We start from the raw sequence: 15,782 nt of genomic DNA on the forward strand, positions 1-15,782 counted from the left end.
TCTATCCCTATAGCTTTTCTTATATTACCTCGTTGATTTATTTTATTCCTATATTTTCTCCTCTATTCTTCTTCAGTATTTCCACTATAACCTTGAATGTGTATTATCGTGTGTTGGACAAAATAAATAAATAAAAATAAATAAATAAATACTACCATATACAACGCTGTCACCAATCTGGGACTCAACCAACCAGTAACAAACAATAGTATGTATAGTATTTATTTTATTATTTTTATTTATTACTTAGATTTGTATGCCGCCCCTCTCCGAAGACTGTAGTATAATTAATTGGGCTGAGTGTGTATAAGTGTGTAGTTGTGATTTTATGATATTGATTATGTTATATTAATGTTTTTTAATTGACTTTTTAAATTTCAATATTAGGTTTGTAATGTATTATACTATTGCCAAGTCGTGAGCCGCCCCGAGTCTTCGGAGAGGGGTGGCATACAAATCTAATAAATTATTAAATTATTAAATTATTATTAATACTAGACTCAACAGCTGCCTAGACCTCATATATTCTGCAACAGCCAAAGCGCAATTTATGGACTACAAATAAAAGAACCCTTTTCCAACAGCGACCACAGCATGATCTTCGGAGAGGGGTGGCATACAAATCTAATAAATGATGATGATGATGATGATGATGATGATGATGATGATGATCGACCTCAGCCTCAGTCGACGCCATTGCAAGAAGCACCTTAATAACGGGACACCCAAGCACAACGTTAAAAAAGCACAACTTTAGTGGGGCCATGATAGCAATAGTCCAGTATTGGGGGCTCTGCCACAAAGGAGCAGGGGGTCAAATTATTCTCCAAAGCACCAGAAGGCAGGAGAAGAAGCAACGGATGGAAACTAACTGAGGAGAGAAAAGCAACCCTGGAATTAAGCAGAAACGTCGTAACATTGAGAAGAAGGAACCAGCGGAACAGCCTGCCACCAGACGTTGCTGGTGCTCTGTCGCTGGAGGTTTTTAGCCACTTCTCTTCCAGGGGGCCACGTTTCCCTGCCAGCTCAAGTGAGGGAATAAGCTTCCTGCCTTTCTTGGCTCTTGTTGGGCAAAGAGCCACATGAAGCTCTTTGGGGGGAGGAAGCTTTTGGGAGCTGGAGAATTTACGGGGAGGAACAAACGGAGGGGACAATAGAGGGATCCGCTCGGGTGTAATCCTTTGGAAGATGGAGGCAGACAGGAGGCTTAAGAGGGATGGGGGAAGAAACCGCCCTGAGAGGAAGGAGAACAGAGGGAAGAGGGTGAGGAAGAAGAGGAGGAGGAGGAGGAGGAAGAGAAGGAGGGGAAGGAGAAGAGGAGGAGAAAGGAGGGGAGAGGAGGAAGAGAAGTAAGAGAAGGAGAAGCAGGGAGAGAAGGAGAAGAGGAAGAGGAAGAGAAGGAGAAGAATAGGGGAATCTCCCTCCCTCCCTCCTTCCTTTCTTTCATTCCTTCCTTCTATCCGTCCCTTCTTCTCTCTGTTCCTTTCCACTCTCTCCTCCTCCCTCTCAACCCTTCCCTTTCTTTCCTTCTTTCTTTCCTTGCTTTCCTTCTGTCCTTCCCCTCTTTTCATTCCATCTTCTTCTTTCCTCCCTCCCTCCCTTCTTCCTTTTTCCCCCTCTTCCTTTCCTTCTTTCTTTTCCTTCCTTCCTTTTCTTTCTTCTCTTCTCTCCCTCCCTTCTCCTCCTCCCTCCCCCTTCTTTCCTTCTTTCCTTCTCTCCTTCCCCTCTTTTCATTCCATCTTCTTCCTCCCTCCCTCTCTCCTTCCTATTTCCTCCTTCCCACCTCCTCCCGTCCTTTCCTCCCTCTCCTTTTCTTTTCATTCCAACTTCTTTCTTTTCTCCTTCCCTCCTTCCCTTCAGACTTTCTCCTGCCAGCCAAGAGAATAAAAAGGGGGGAAAGAGGAGGAGGTGTGTATGTGTGTGTTTGTGTGTGAAACACAGCAGGTGCAACCTGTGCAAAGCCCCTCTTAATCCCACCCCCCACCATCCCCCCCCCCTTTCCAGGCAGTCTGGCTGTCATTTCCGAAATGGGGAGTGGCTCATTTGTAAACATCCCCCCCACACTGCCCCACCCGATCTGGGAGGGAGGGGGAGATAATTACCTACCTGGGCGCCCCAGCCTTTGATCTCTGGGGGGGGGGGTGTTTGTGGACTCTGTGGGGTGGGAGGGGTCTGTGGTTGCCTTCAGCCCCAGGGAGAAGCTGCTTGGCAGGGGCTGAGATTCTCTTCTCCCTCCTCCTCCTCTCCTCCTCTTCTTCTCCTCCTCCTCCTCCTCCAGAGTGCTTAGCTTTCTTTCTCGCACCCACATTCCGACACTTGGAGGGGGAGCCAATCCCACCGGATCCCACCGGGGCGCCTTCTGCAAAACCAGATGGGGACCTCATCGTACTCTTGGAAAAAACAATAACCAACGAGTCAACTGAACACCTAGAAGCAAACAAAGCAATAACCAAAAGACAACATGGGTTTGTCCAAAAAAGATCATGCAGACTAATCTTATTCCATTCTTTGACAAAGTGACAAAATTAGTGGACCAGGGAAATGCTGTCAATGTGGTTTACTTGGATTTCAGTAAAGCATTCGACAAAGTAGACCATAAACAAATACTAGATAATGCAGAAAAATGTGGGATGGACAGCAACACCAGCAGATGGATTTAAACCTAGCTAACCAACTGCACTCAACCTGTAGTGCTCAATGGAACTCCATCTACACATGGAGGGATGTAAGCCGTGCAGGACCCCAAGGCTCTGTTTTAGGCCCAGGACACTTCAACATCTTCATCAATGACTTGGATGAGGGGATAGAGCGAGAACTCATCAAATGTGCAGATGACACCAAACTGGCAGGAATAGTCAACACTCCAGAAGACAGGCTCAAGATACAGAAGGATCTTGACAGACTTGAACAATGGGCGCTATCTGACAAAATGAAATTCAAGGGTGAAAGAAGCCAGGTTCTACATTTAGGCAAGAAAAACAAAACTCACAGGTACAGTATAGGTGGCACCTTGCTCAAAAGTAGTAACTGTGAGAGGGATCAAATAGGAGCCAGCCGTGGGCAGCAGCTGTCAAAAAAGCCACCACAGTTCTAGGCTGCATCAACAGAGGGAGAGAATCAAGATCACGTGAAGGGTTAATACCACTTTATAAAGCCACACTTGGAATCCGGCATTCAGTTTTGGTCACCATGATGCAAAAAGGATGTTGGGACTCTATAAAAAGTGCAGAGAAGAGCAACAAAGAGGATCAGGGGATTGGAGGCTAAAACATATGAAGAACGGTTGCAGGAACTGGGCATGGCTAGTTTAATGAAAAGAAGGACCAGGGGAGACATAAGAGCAGTCTTCCAGTATCTCAGGGGTTGCCCCAAAAGCTATTCTACAAAGCACCTGAGGGTAGAACAAGAAGCAATGGGTGGAAACTAAACAAGGAGAGAAGCAACTTAGAAGTAAGGAGAAGTTTCCTGACAATCAGAACAGCTTGCCTCCAGAAGTTGTGGATACCCCAACACTGGAATTTTTAAGATGATGTTGGATAACCATCTGTCTGAAGTAGTGCAGGGTTTCCTCCCTAAGCAGGGGGCTGGACTAGAAGACCTCCAAGGTCCCTTCCAACTCTGTGGTTATTATTACTATTTAAAACCAGCATCCCTTGAAATATTTGCCCTGGCCACTGGGGGCAGCCCTCCTCCCCAAACGTAAAGGCTGGGAAAGATCCAGAAGCCCGCTAGGGGGCGACATAAAGCACTATCTGCCAAGGCCAAGGAGGGCGCCCGCTTGAAGAAAGGCCAAGGCAAGTCGGGACATGTCCCGGAGCTGCAACCGCTCCGGTTGCCGGCAGGGGGCAGCAGAGAGAACGGCGCCCTCTAGAGGGTTGCCGTGCAAAAAAAACCCAGCTAAACGCCCACCTTTGCAACATACAATATGCAATAATTGTGCAATACGCAAAATGTGCATACAAAACGCAATCATTGCAATCCTTGGACCCGGGTTGCTTCAACCCCCGGCAGGCTTTGGGAAGTGCCTTTCCCACAATTCCCAGCGGGCCGGCTGTGGATCCTGGGAATTCCCCCTGGCAGAAGATTTGCAGAAATGTCTTTGCAGCCCGGGAAAGGGGCGGGCCTCACCTGATTAGCATATGCAAATGAGCTTGGCGGGCAAGCCCAGCGCTTGAGCCACGTGCCCAAGGAGTCAGCTAGGTAGGTTTAGTTGCCCTCTTGGTCCCCCGCAAACCCCGAATCCTGGCTTGTTTTTTCAAGGGAGGCGGGCGCTGAATGTGGAAGGAGACATTTGACCCCGTCCCGGTTTTTCTTTGGGATAGGAATTGGGGAGGGGGGGGGGGGAGAAGTCTGCAAACCTGACCACTTTAAGAGTTGTGGACTTCAACTCCCAGAATTCTCCAGCCAGCAAAGGGGGCTGGAGAATTTTGGGAGTTGAAGTCCACAACTCTTAAAGTGGCTAAATTTGGGGACCCTTGGCCTGTGGTCTTATAATGGTTTCTCTTGGTGTTTGGTCTGGCTGCTGGGGGGCGGGGGGGTGCTTGTGTGGGAGAATAAATGGAGGAGGGGGCCTTTCCTTATCTACATTTAAATCTACATTTAAAAAGTTTTAAATGTAATTGGATTTGTAGGCCGCCCCTTTCCACGGACTCGGGGCGGCCTAGAGCATGGATAGAAGAACAGTACAATAAACCCAGTTAATACAATTAAAAAACCTTAAAAACATTCATTAACATTAACAAAAACAAGAGAGATGACCTTGCTTTCTCTTTACTAGGTTGTGTCGGCTTATATATTTCTAAAGTTTTTGCAGTTTTTCATATCTGTAGCCTATATATGAGTCTACGGAGAGGGGGCAGCATACAAATCTAATAAATAATAATAATAATAATAATAATAATAATAATAATAATAATAATATACCTTTTCATATTCATTCTGTTTATGGTAATATGTCATTAGTTATTAATAGTAGTAGTAGTTGAATTCATTCATGGTCAAATTAATATACACTTCACCTTTCATTAATAATCAGTCGTTTGATTCCTTCCTTCCTTCCTGTCCATGTTGTATCACATCTAAACGTCTTTCTTCCCGAGGGAAATAAGTTTCCCCTCTTTTTAGTTCCCACCTGGTGTATATAAACAGCCTTATATCCACGTATGCTACCAACTAATACCGCCCAGAGTCTTCGGAGAGGGGAGGCATACAAATATAATAATAATAACACTATGCTGATGAAATATGAAATCCAGCATAGTGATTTGGGGTAGGAATTATTATTATTATTATTAATTATTGTTATTATTATTGTTGTTGTTGTTACATAGAAACTTAGAAACATAGAAGTCTGACAGCAGAAAAAGACCTCCTGGTCCATCTAGTCTGCTCTTATACTATTTTCTGTATTTTATCTTAGGATTGATATATTTTTATCCCAGGCATGTTTAAATTCAGTTACTGTGGATTTATCTACCACGTCTGCTGGAAGTTTGTTCCAAGCATCTACTACTCTTTCAGTGAAATAATATTTTCTCATGTTGGAAAGATCAAAAGCAACATGAGAAAATATTATTTGACTGAAAGAGTAGTAGATGCTTGGAACAAACTTCCAGCAGACGTGGTAGATAAATCCACAGTCACTGAATTGAAACCTGCCTGGGATAAACATAGATCCATCCTAAGATAATAGTCTAAGAAATAGTATAAGGGCAGACGAGATGGACCAGGAGGTCTTTTTCTGCCGTCAGTCTTCTATTTTTCTATATCAAATTAATATACTCCACCTTTCATTAATAAACAATCGTATGATTCCTTCCTTCCTGTCCATGTTGTATCACATCTAAACATCTTTCTTCCCGAGGGAAATAAGTTTCCCCTCTTTTTAATACCCACCTGGTGTATATAAACAGCGTTATATCCATGTATGCTACCGATACGTACGTGACGGAATATATGAAATAAATAGAAATGAAATGAATCTATCGGAACCCCCTGGATTCCACCCCTGCTGCAGATCCCACAGGCAAGGAAAATAAATAATCCAGTATTTAATCGATCAAATGCCTTTTGCAGGTTCGTGGATCCCCCTGGCCGTTTTGCGTGGACGGAGAGGTTTTATCCTTCCAACATGTCGCAGGGATCCCAGACCCGGGAATTCGTTCCTCCCGATGTCTTTGAGCAGCTGTGGGACATCTTGGAGCAGTAAGTGAGATGGGGGGGGGGCATGGAACCCCCCCCATCAAGCTGTTAAAATCCCCTTGTTTTAATTCAGGACGGGTGGTCCTCGATTTAACGACCACAATCGGAGAATTGGATGGTTTCATTAAATGGCAACGTAGCTACCCTAGTCCTCCACTTAATGACCACTGCTGAGTCAAAAATGTTATGTTGTTGAGTGAGAAATGTGTTAAGCTCCAGGGATTTCTGACAATCTCCAAATGGGTGAACAGTGTGGTCGGGCGGTAGGAAAAGCAAGTAGGATGCTTGGCTGCATAGCTAGAAGTATAACAAGCAGGTAGAGGGAGATTGTGATCCTCTTATATAGAGCGCTGGTGAGACCACATTTGGAATACTGTGTCCAGTTCTGGAGACCTCACCTACAAAAAGATATTGACAAAATTGAACAGGTCCAAAGACGGGCTACAAGAATGGTGGAAGGTCTTAAGCATAAAACGTATCAGGAAAGACTTCATGGACTCCATCTGTAGAGTCTGGAGGACAGAAGGGAAAGGGGGGACATGATCGAAACATTTAAATATATTAAAGGGTTAAATAAGGTCCAGGAGGGAAGTGTTTTTAATAGGAAAGTGAACACAAGAACAAGGGAGCACAATCTGAGGTGAGTTGTGGGAACGATCGGAAGCAACGTGAGAAAACATGATTTGACTGAAAGAGTAGTAGATGCTTGGAACAAACTTCCAGCAGATGTGGTTGGTAAATCCACAGTGACTGAATGTAAACATGCCTGGGATAAACATAGATCCATCCTAAGATAAAATAGAGAGAAAGAAAGAAAGGGAAAGAGAAAGAAAGAGAAAGAAAGAAAGAGAAAGAAAGAAAGAAAGAAAGAAAGAAAGAAAGAAAGAAAAAGAACAGGGCAAGGAAGATTGGTTGGAGTTGAAAGGGAACATGAAGTCACCAGAAGCTGAACAAATTTGAACCCAGTCACCCCTCAACTTACAACGGTTTATTCAGTGACTGTTCGAAACACACACTTAATGACCGTCCACGCATCCCCGTGGTCATGGGATCAAAATTCGGACTCTCAGCAAGTGACTTGTATTTATGACGCTGGTGGCATGCAGGGGTCACATTATTCCCCCCTTTGCGACCTTCAAAGCCGACGGAGACATCAGATTCACTTAACGACCGATTGAACGACTGCGGTGATTCCCCTAACAGCGGTGGAAGGAAAACGGACGTAAAAAATGGGACGAAGCTCACTTTTAAAATAGATGGATGGGTGGATGGATAGATAGATAGATAGATAAATAAATAGATCCTTAGAATAATAAACAGATGACTATAGATAGATGCATAGATGATAGATAGATAGATAGATAGATAGATAGATAGATAGATAGATAGATAGATTGATAGATAGATAACGGATGGATGGATGGATGGATGGATAGATAGATAAATAGGATAGATAGATAGATAGATAATGGATGGATGGATGGATAGATAGATAAATAGGATAGATAGATAGATAGATAGATAGATAGATAGATAGATAGATAGATAGATAGATAGAGATAGCAAGAGCATTTAGACTTACATGCCGCTTCCTGGTGCTTTCCCAGCCTTCTCTAAGCGGTTGACAGAATCCGCCTCTTGCCCCCAACAATCTGGCTCCTCCTTTGACCCACCTGACAGAAAGCTGAGTCCACCTGGAGCCAGTGGTGAGATTTGAACTGCTGAACTATAGCTAGCAGTTAGATGAAGGAGCCTGCAGGGCCCTTCTAATTGGACCCAGAATTGCGTGTATAAGAGGTGCTTGCTTGTTGAAACGACATCTATGCCCGATTTTTAAGACCCTTTTCTGCAACGGTCACTAAGTGAATGTGGCAGTCATAACAGTTTTGCAGTGAATGCATTGGTGGACAATGTAGGTGGGGAGGGGCTTGGCTGGAAACGGGGCCGTCGTCACTTGAAAAGTTCACTCAGGGACCGGTCGTAAGTCGAGGACTCCCCCCTCCCTCCTCTTTCCCCAGGCCTTTGTGTTCTCTCCAGCCCATCGACCTGAACTTCCTGGAAGGGGGCTCGACGGAGGGTCCCACCAACAAGATCGAGATCAGCATGGACTGCATCCACCTGCAGGACGCGGAGCTGGGAGACCCCATGTGGGTGAGTGAGTGGGGGCAGCTGGGGAGGGAGCTGTTGGGGTCCTCTTGGGTGGTCTTCGGAGCTGGGAGGTTGGCTCTTGACAGGCGTTTTGGGACCCGACTAGGGAACGTCATCAGTGGTAGGAGGGAGACGAGGAGGAGGAAGGAGAGGAGGAAGAGGAAGAGCAAGTAGAGGAGGAGGGGGAAGGAGAGGAGGAAGAAGGAGAAGAGTGAAGAAGGAGTGGAGGAGGAGAAAGGAGAGAAGGAAGTGGAAGGAGAAGAGGAAGGAGAGGAGGAGGAAGGAGAGGAGAAAGAAGGAGGAGAGTGAAGAAAGAGTGGAGGAGGAGGAGAAAGGAGAGAAGGAAGTGGAAGGAGAAGAGAAAGGAGAGGAAGAGGAAGGAGAGGAGGAGGAAGGAGAGGAGAAAGAAGGAGGAGAGTGAAGAAGGCGTGGAGGAGGAGAAAGGAGAGGAGGAAGTGGAAGGAGAAGAGAAAGGAGAGGAAGAGGAAGGAGAGGAGGAGGAAGGAGAGGAGAAAGAAGGAGGAGAGTGAAGAAAGAGTGGAGGAGGAGGAGAAAGGAGAGGAGGAAGTGGAAGGAGAAGAGAAAGGAGAGGAAGAGGAAGGAGAGGAGGAGGAAGGAGAGGAGAAAGAAGGAGAAGAGTGAAGAAGGCGTGGAGGAGGAGAAAGGAGAGAAGGAAGTGGAAGGAGAAGAGAAAGGAGAGGAAGAGGAAGGAGAGGAGGAGGAAGGAGAGGAGAAAGAAGGAGGAGAGTGAAGAAGAAGTGGAGGAGGAGGAGAAAGGAGAGAAGGAAGTGGAAGGAGAAGAGAAAGGAGAGGAAGAGGAAGGAGAGGAGGAGGAAGGAGAGGAGAAAGAAGGAGGAGAGTGAAGAAAGAGTGGAGGAGGAGGAGAAAGGAGAGGAGGAAGTGGAAGGAGAAGAGAAAGGAGAGGAAGAGGAAGGAGAGGAGGAGGAAGGAGAGGAGAAAGAAGGAGAAGAGTGAAGAAGGCGTGGAGGAGGAGAAAGGAGAGAAGGAAGTGGAAGGAGAAGAGAAAGGAGAGGAAGAGGAAGGAGAGGAGGAGGAAGGAGAGGAGAAAGAAGGAGGAGAGTGAAGAAGAAGTGGAGGAGGAGGAGAAAGGAGAGAAGGAAGTGGAAGGAGAAGAGAAAGGAGAGGAAGAGGAAGGAGAGGAGGAGGAAGGAGAGGAGAAAGAAGGAGGAGAGTGAAGAAAGAGTGGAGGAGGAGGAGAAAGGAGAGGAGGAAGTGGAAGGAGAAGAGAAAGGAGAGGAAGAGGAAGGAGAGGAGGAGGAAGGAGAGGAGAAAGAAGGAGAAGAGTGAAGAAGGCGTGGAGGAGGAGAAAGGAGAGAAGGAAGTGGAAGGAGAAGAGAAAGGAGAGGAAGAGGAAGGAGAGGAGGAGGAAGGAGAGGAGAAAGAAGGAGGAGAGTGAAGAAGAAGTGGAGGAGGAGGAGAAAGGAGAGAAGGAAGTGGAAGGAGAAGAGAAAGGAGAGGAAGAGGAAGGAGAGGAGGAGGAAGGAGAGGAGAAAGAAGGAGGAGAGTGAAGAAAGAGTGGAGGAGGAGGAGAAAGGAGAGGAGGAAGTGGAAGGAGAAGAGAAAGGAGAGGAAGAGGAAGGAGAGGAGGAGGAAGGAGAGGAGAAAGAAGGAGGAGAGTGAAGAAGAAGTGGAGGAGGAGGAGAAAGGAGAGAAGGAAGTGGAAGGAGAAGAGAAAGGAGAGGAAGAGGAAGGAGAGGAGAAAGAAGGAGGAGAGTGAAGAAGAAGTGGAGGAGGAGGAGAAAGGAGAGAAGGAAGTGGAAGGAGAAGAGAAAGGAGAGGAAGAGGAAGGAGAGGAGGAGGAAGGAGAGGAGAAAGAAGGAGGAGAGTGAAGAAAGAGTGGAGGAGGAGGAGAAAGGAGAGGAGGAAGTGGAAGGAGAAGAGAAAGGAGAGGAAGAGGAAGGAGAGGAGGAGGAAGGAGAGGAGAAAGAAGGAGGAGAGTGAAGAAGAAGTGGAGGAGGAGGAGAAAGGAGAGAAGGAAGTGGAAGGAGAAGAGGAAGAGGAATGAGGAGGGAGATGAGGAAAGAGAAGAGTGAGGAAGAAGGAGTGGAGGAGGAGAAAGGAGAGGAGGAGGAGGAAGGCAAGAGGAAGAGGAATGAGGAGGAAGAGGACATGGTTGTAAGTGAATCACTGCTCCGAGTCTTTGCTCTGAGTCTTTGGAGAGGGACAGGACTTCGGTTATTTCTCACTTTACACCCATCCCTGTAACGGTCGTAAAGTGGGAAATAAGCGAAGTCCCCTTTTCCTGGCGCCCTCCCGACTCCCCGTCACTAAACGGACGGCTGTAAGTCCGGGATGAACGGCATTCTTCCTTCCTCTCCCGCCGGGAGAGGTTCCTCCGCCTGGAGGCAACGGGGTCTCCTTCTGTCAGTGGAGCATGGGACCTGGCCTCCCTGGCATACCCCCCTCCCTCCCTCCCTCGCCACCCCCCTCCCTCCGTTCCGCCCAGGCGCGTGTGCGGCGCCCTTGGCGTGTGGCTCTAATCTGCTATTGACTCAGGAGAACTCTCGGGGGGGGGGTGTATATGCGTGGTGTGCTCTTACACAACTCTCATTTCCCCTCCGACAAAGCTCCCCCTCCCCTCCTTTGGGCCTTGTGTGTGTGTGTGTGTGTGTTTTTGTGTGTCCGTCCATCCGTCCGTCCAGGGAAAGGGCCCGAAAAAGTTTGCGCAAACAAGGGAAAGTTTATTTTTCTTTCTTCTCTTTTCTTTCCTTTTCTTTCCTTTTTGCGGCTTGTCAACTCTCCCTTGACAGGTGTCCGCCCAGCCGCCTTGTGCCCAGGAGGGAGTTGTGTGTTTGCTTTAGCTGTTCCTCAGAAAGGGAGTGTGTGGCGCTGGCTGCGCATAGCCCCGGGGAAGGCTTTTTCTTGTGTGCGTGCGTGGGTGTCGAATCGCACAACCCAGCCAGCTTCCTCCACCGCCCCCGGCTCCCCCACCCCTCCCTCCTCGCCGCGAGCTGCCCAACACCTGCCTGGCGCGAGAGGGACCGACCGACACACGACGGGCAGAGTCATCCTGCCCAGAAAAAAATAATTTGATTTTTTTGGGTGGTAAATTTGTTTTAATTTTTTTTCTCTGCACATACATTTTTTTAAAAAAAATATTTTTTTATTGAGTTATATATTTTAAGGCGAGTAGAATCCGAGACCAAGCTCCAAGAAACAAATTGGAATCACTTTATAATATGTAAATAGACATTTTGCTCTTGGGTTAAAATGGTTTATACAAGAAACAGCCCCGATTTGGTGGTGGGGTGTGAATGTTTGTCTGGTGGTGGGCACAATTCACAAAGCACTTGTTTTATGTTGTGTGAGTCTTATATTGTAATTAAAACTAATAAAAAAATTAATTAAAAAAAGAGTTATATATTTTAAAACAATGCAAATAGAAAAAAAGCAAGAGTGAACACAACAAAAATATATTGCTCAAAAAAATAAAATATATGACTGTGCAGAGGTGGCTCGGCTAACCATGGAATTAAACGCTAAAAAAGATTCGGACTGTAGTTCTATCTGGACAATGTGGTATAAATGGATACGAAAAAGGAAAAATTGACTAAAATGAAAATTGGGTTATGATGCAACATTATGTGTATGAATAAATACACTGCTCAAAAAAATAAAGGGAACACTTAAGCAACACAATATAATTCCAAGTCAATCAAACCTCTGTTAAATCAAACTGTCCACACTGATTGACAGTCAATTTCACAGGCTGTTGTGCATATCCAATATATTTTGTATTATTTGTATTTTGTATGTTGGTTTGTTTTACACTCAATATTATTTTATTTAAAAAGAAAAGAAAAGAAAGGGCTACCTGGTCACTCAGGTGGAAGATTTTTATATTTTATTTTATTATATTGATTTATTCCCAGAATTCCTTGCTCAGGGCAGGAAAAAGGGAATTCTGGGACTTGAGGTCCAGGCCATTGGCAACCGTTTGGAGGGGACAGTAGATGGAGAGGGTTGGCTTTGATTCTCCGAGGAATTGAGTCTTCCTTTTTAAAAACGGATTGCAAATTTGGGAAGGGTTTTTCATTTATTTATTCGGATTTTTTTCCCACCTTGAGAGGTTGAAGGCAGCTGGACTTCAACTCCCAGAATTCCCCCAGCCAACTCGTGAATTCTGGGGGTTGAAGTCCATTCCAGCTTGAAAATTCTTGGAAGCTTGAAAAACACTTCTTAGCTGGCCTCGAAAGACTATAAACGGCGTTGTGTGAAGATGGGAGGCCACAAGGTGATCTCGGCCCGAAGAATAGAGCTTTGGAAGACCTTCATTCCCCAAACGACCACCTCACTCAAACCCCTCCCACCCTTCTAACAAACCACTGAAACTCAACTTTGCTCTGTTGCGGGTAGTCCTCAATGTTACAACCCCACTTGAGCCTGTCGCTAAGCGAGACTGTTGTTAAATGGGTTTCGCCCCGTTTTGTGACCTTTCTGGCTGCAGTGAGGTTAAGGTAGTAACAGCATAAGTAAATCTGGGCTTTGCTTGTCGGAAGGTTGCAAAACGGTCACTGAAACGCCCATTGTAACGGGGTCCATGCGACCCGTCATAAGTCCGAGTCGGTGGCCGAGCGTTCCGAATTTTGATCACCGGACCCACGGGGATGGCAGAGATGGTTGTAAGTGTGAAAAAATGGCCGTAATGCCCCCCTTTTTTTAGTCCCGTCGTAATTTGAACCGTTGCTAAACGGGCCACCGCATCTGTTGTAAGTACATTGTAAGTATGTTGTAAGTAGGTTGTAATTTCTTCTAAGGGAGAAGTTTGCAGCAAGCAGCCCTGGGTAGGAAATATTTCTCCCCCCACCCACCCACCCAGAGCCCATCCCCTCCCCGGGCTGGGGTGTCTGGGCCCCCTCCCCTCCCTGGCCCGCTCATCCTCCCTGCCACCCCTCCAGGCGCTCCGGCCTGGTTTAACCAGTTTGACTAAATGCCTTTTTGGGGATAAGCTGCTCTGCTAAATCAACTCCCGGTTTGATCAAATATGTCTCTCTTTCTCCCCCCCCCCCCTTCTTCGTCTTTTATTTTTTAAGCCCCCAAAGGAAGCGGGATTGGCCGGGGGGGAGGGGCAAGCGAGCCAAGAAGGCTGGTTATTCCTCTTTGGAGAAACCCCTGATCTTTCTTTTAAAAAAATATACTGTATATTAATTTTTTCTCCACAATTTCCACGTATACAATCTATGCATATGCAGGCAGGGGTTCCAACTTAACCGCCCCTACAATGATTGTCATGGGGGTCAAATAAGCAATGAAGAAACCATCAATATTAATAAAAATCTTAAAGATACTGTACAAGCAACAAGTGACAGTCATTCAGTCATAAGTGGGAGGAAAAGGATGATAGGAAGGATGAGAAAAACTAGTAGAAATAGAAGTGCAGACGTAGAAACTTAGAAGACTGACGGCAGAAAAAGACCTCATGGTCCATCTCGTCTGCCCTTATACTATTTTCTGTATTTTATCTTAGGATGGATCTATGTTTATCCCAGGCATGTTTCAATTCAGGGACTGTGGATTTATCTACCACATCTGCTGGAAGTTTGTTCCAAGGATCTACTACTCTTTCAGTCAAATAATATTTTCTCATGTGTCTTCTGATCTTTTCCCCAACTTGTTTTCCCTTGTTCTCGTGTTCACTTTCCTATTAAAAAAACCTTAAACCCTCCTGAACCTTATTGAACCCTTTCACATATTTAAATGTTTCGGTCATGTCCTCCCTTTCCCTTCTGTCTTCCAGACTAGACAGATTGAGTTCACGAAGTCTTTCCTGAGAAGTTTGATGCTTAAGACCTTCCACCCTTTTTGTGGCCCGTCTTTGGACCCGTTCAATTTGATCCATCTCTTTTTGTAGGTGAGGTCTCCAGAACTGGACACAGTATTATTCCAAATGGGGTCTCACCAGCACTTTATATAGCGGGGTCACAATCTCCCTCCTCTTGCTTGTTGTACCTCTATCTATGCAGCCAAGCATCCTACTCGCTTTCCCCACCGCCTGACTGCATTGTTCACTATTTACTTAGTAAAAAGTCTGACAGTGTTGAGGGAATTATTTGTTTAGCAGAGTGATGGCGTTCGGGAAAAAACTATCCTTGTGTCTAGTTGTCTTGGTGTGCAGGGCTCTGTAGCGAACTTTTGAGGGTGGGAGTTGAAACAGTTTGTGTCCAGGATGCGAGGGGTCAGTCAATATTTCCCCCTCCCTCTTTTTGACTCGTGCAGTCTACAGGTCCTCAATGGAAGGCAGGTGGGCAGCCATTGTTCTTTCTGCAGTTCTGATTCTCCTCTGAAGTCCGTGTCGGTCTTGTTGGGTTGCAGAACCGAACCAGACAGTGATAGAGGTGCAGATGACCGACTCAGTGAGGTGGAAGCAGTGAGAATCTCTGGAGGCAGTTGCTTGCAAAGGGTCGGACCCTTCCCCCATGGAACCGCCAGCCAACATTGTGTGGCTGATGGGACTGGAGAAGGCCGACTCTGTGGGACCTTATTGGCCGCAGGGAAGAAGGCGGCAGAAGGCTTTCTTGAAAATAGTCTGGTCCGGAGCCACGTAGGGCTTGATATGTGAGAACCAAGACCTTGCATTGCGTTCCGAGATCGACCAGCAACTAGTGCGGCTCTCAGAGCAACGGTGTTATATGGGTGTACTTTGGTGCTGCCCTAATTGCTGCCACAGCTGCATTTTATTATTTATTTATTTATTTATTTATTTATTTATTTATTTATTTACTTATTTATTACTTAGATTTGTATGCCGCCCCTCTCCGAAGACTCGGGGCGGCTCACAACACGTGGAAACAAATCATAAATAATCTAACAAATTTAAAATTAAAAGATTTAAAAGACCCCATATACTAACAGATACACACACAGGCATACCATATATAAATTAAACATGCCCAGAGGGGAAGATGTTTCAGTTCCCCCATGCCTGACGGCAAAGGTGGGTTTTAAGGAGTTTACGGAAGGCAGGAAGAGTAGGGGCAGTTCTAATCTCCGGGGGGAGTTGGTTCCAGAGGGCCGGTGCCGCCACAGAGAAGACTCTTCCCCTGGGGCCCGCCAACCGACATTGTTTAGTTGACGGGACCCGGAGGAGGCCCACTCTGTGGGACCTGATCGGTCACTGGGATTCGTGCGGCAGAAGGCGGTCTCGGAGATATTCTGGTCCGATGCCATGAAGGGCTTTATAGGTCATAACCAACACTTTGAATTGTGACCGGAAACTGATCGGCAGCCAATGCAGACTGCGGAGTGATGGTGAAACATGGGCATATTTGGGAAAGCCCATGACTGCTCTCGCAGCTGCATTCTTATCTTTCAACGTGCCTCCAGGACACGGGTAGCATCCGGCGTGTGTGTGTGTGTGATGTCCTTGGAGAGGGGCGGCATATAAATCCATGGAAGGAAGGAAGGAAGAAGGG

General features: G+C 46.2%; 1 protein-coding gene across 2 annotated transcripts in view; it reads left to right on the plus strand.

Moving 5' to 3' along the window:
- Positions 1 to 4,115: 4,115 nt before the first annotated feature.
- TP63 (tumor protein p63) overlaps positions 4,116 to 15,782 on the plus strand; it is a 159,516-nt gene continuing 147,849 nt past the window's right edge. For both annotated transcript variants that reach the window (XM_070753838.1, XM_070753839.1), the window contains exons 1-3: positions 4,116 to 4,200; positions 6,076 to 6,204; positions 8,220 to 8,352. In XM_070753838.1, the coding sequence (XP_070609939.1) occupies positions 6,131 to 6,204; positions 8,220 to 8,352 (207 nt within the window). In that variant the 5' untranslated portion in view covers positions 4,116 to 4,200; positions 6,076 to 6,130. The remainder of the gene's footprint in view (positions 4,201 to 6,075; positions 6,205 to 8,219; positions 8,353 to 15,782) is intronic.

This window comes from Erythrolamprus reginae, chromosome 5, assembly GCF_031021105.1.
Source record: "Erythrolamprus reginae isolate rEryReg1 chromosome 5, rEryReg1.hap1, whole genome shotgun sequence".
NCBI classification, from domain to species: domain Eukaryota; kingdom Metazoa; phylum Chordata; class Lepidosauria; order Squamata; family Dipsadidae; genus Erythrolamprus; species Erythrolamprus reginae.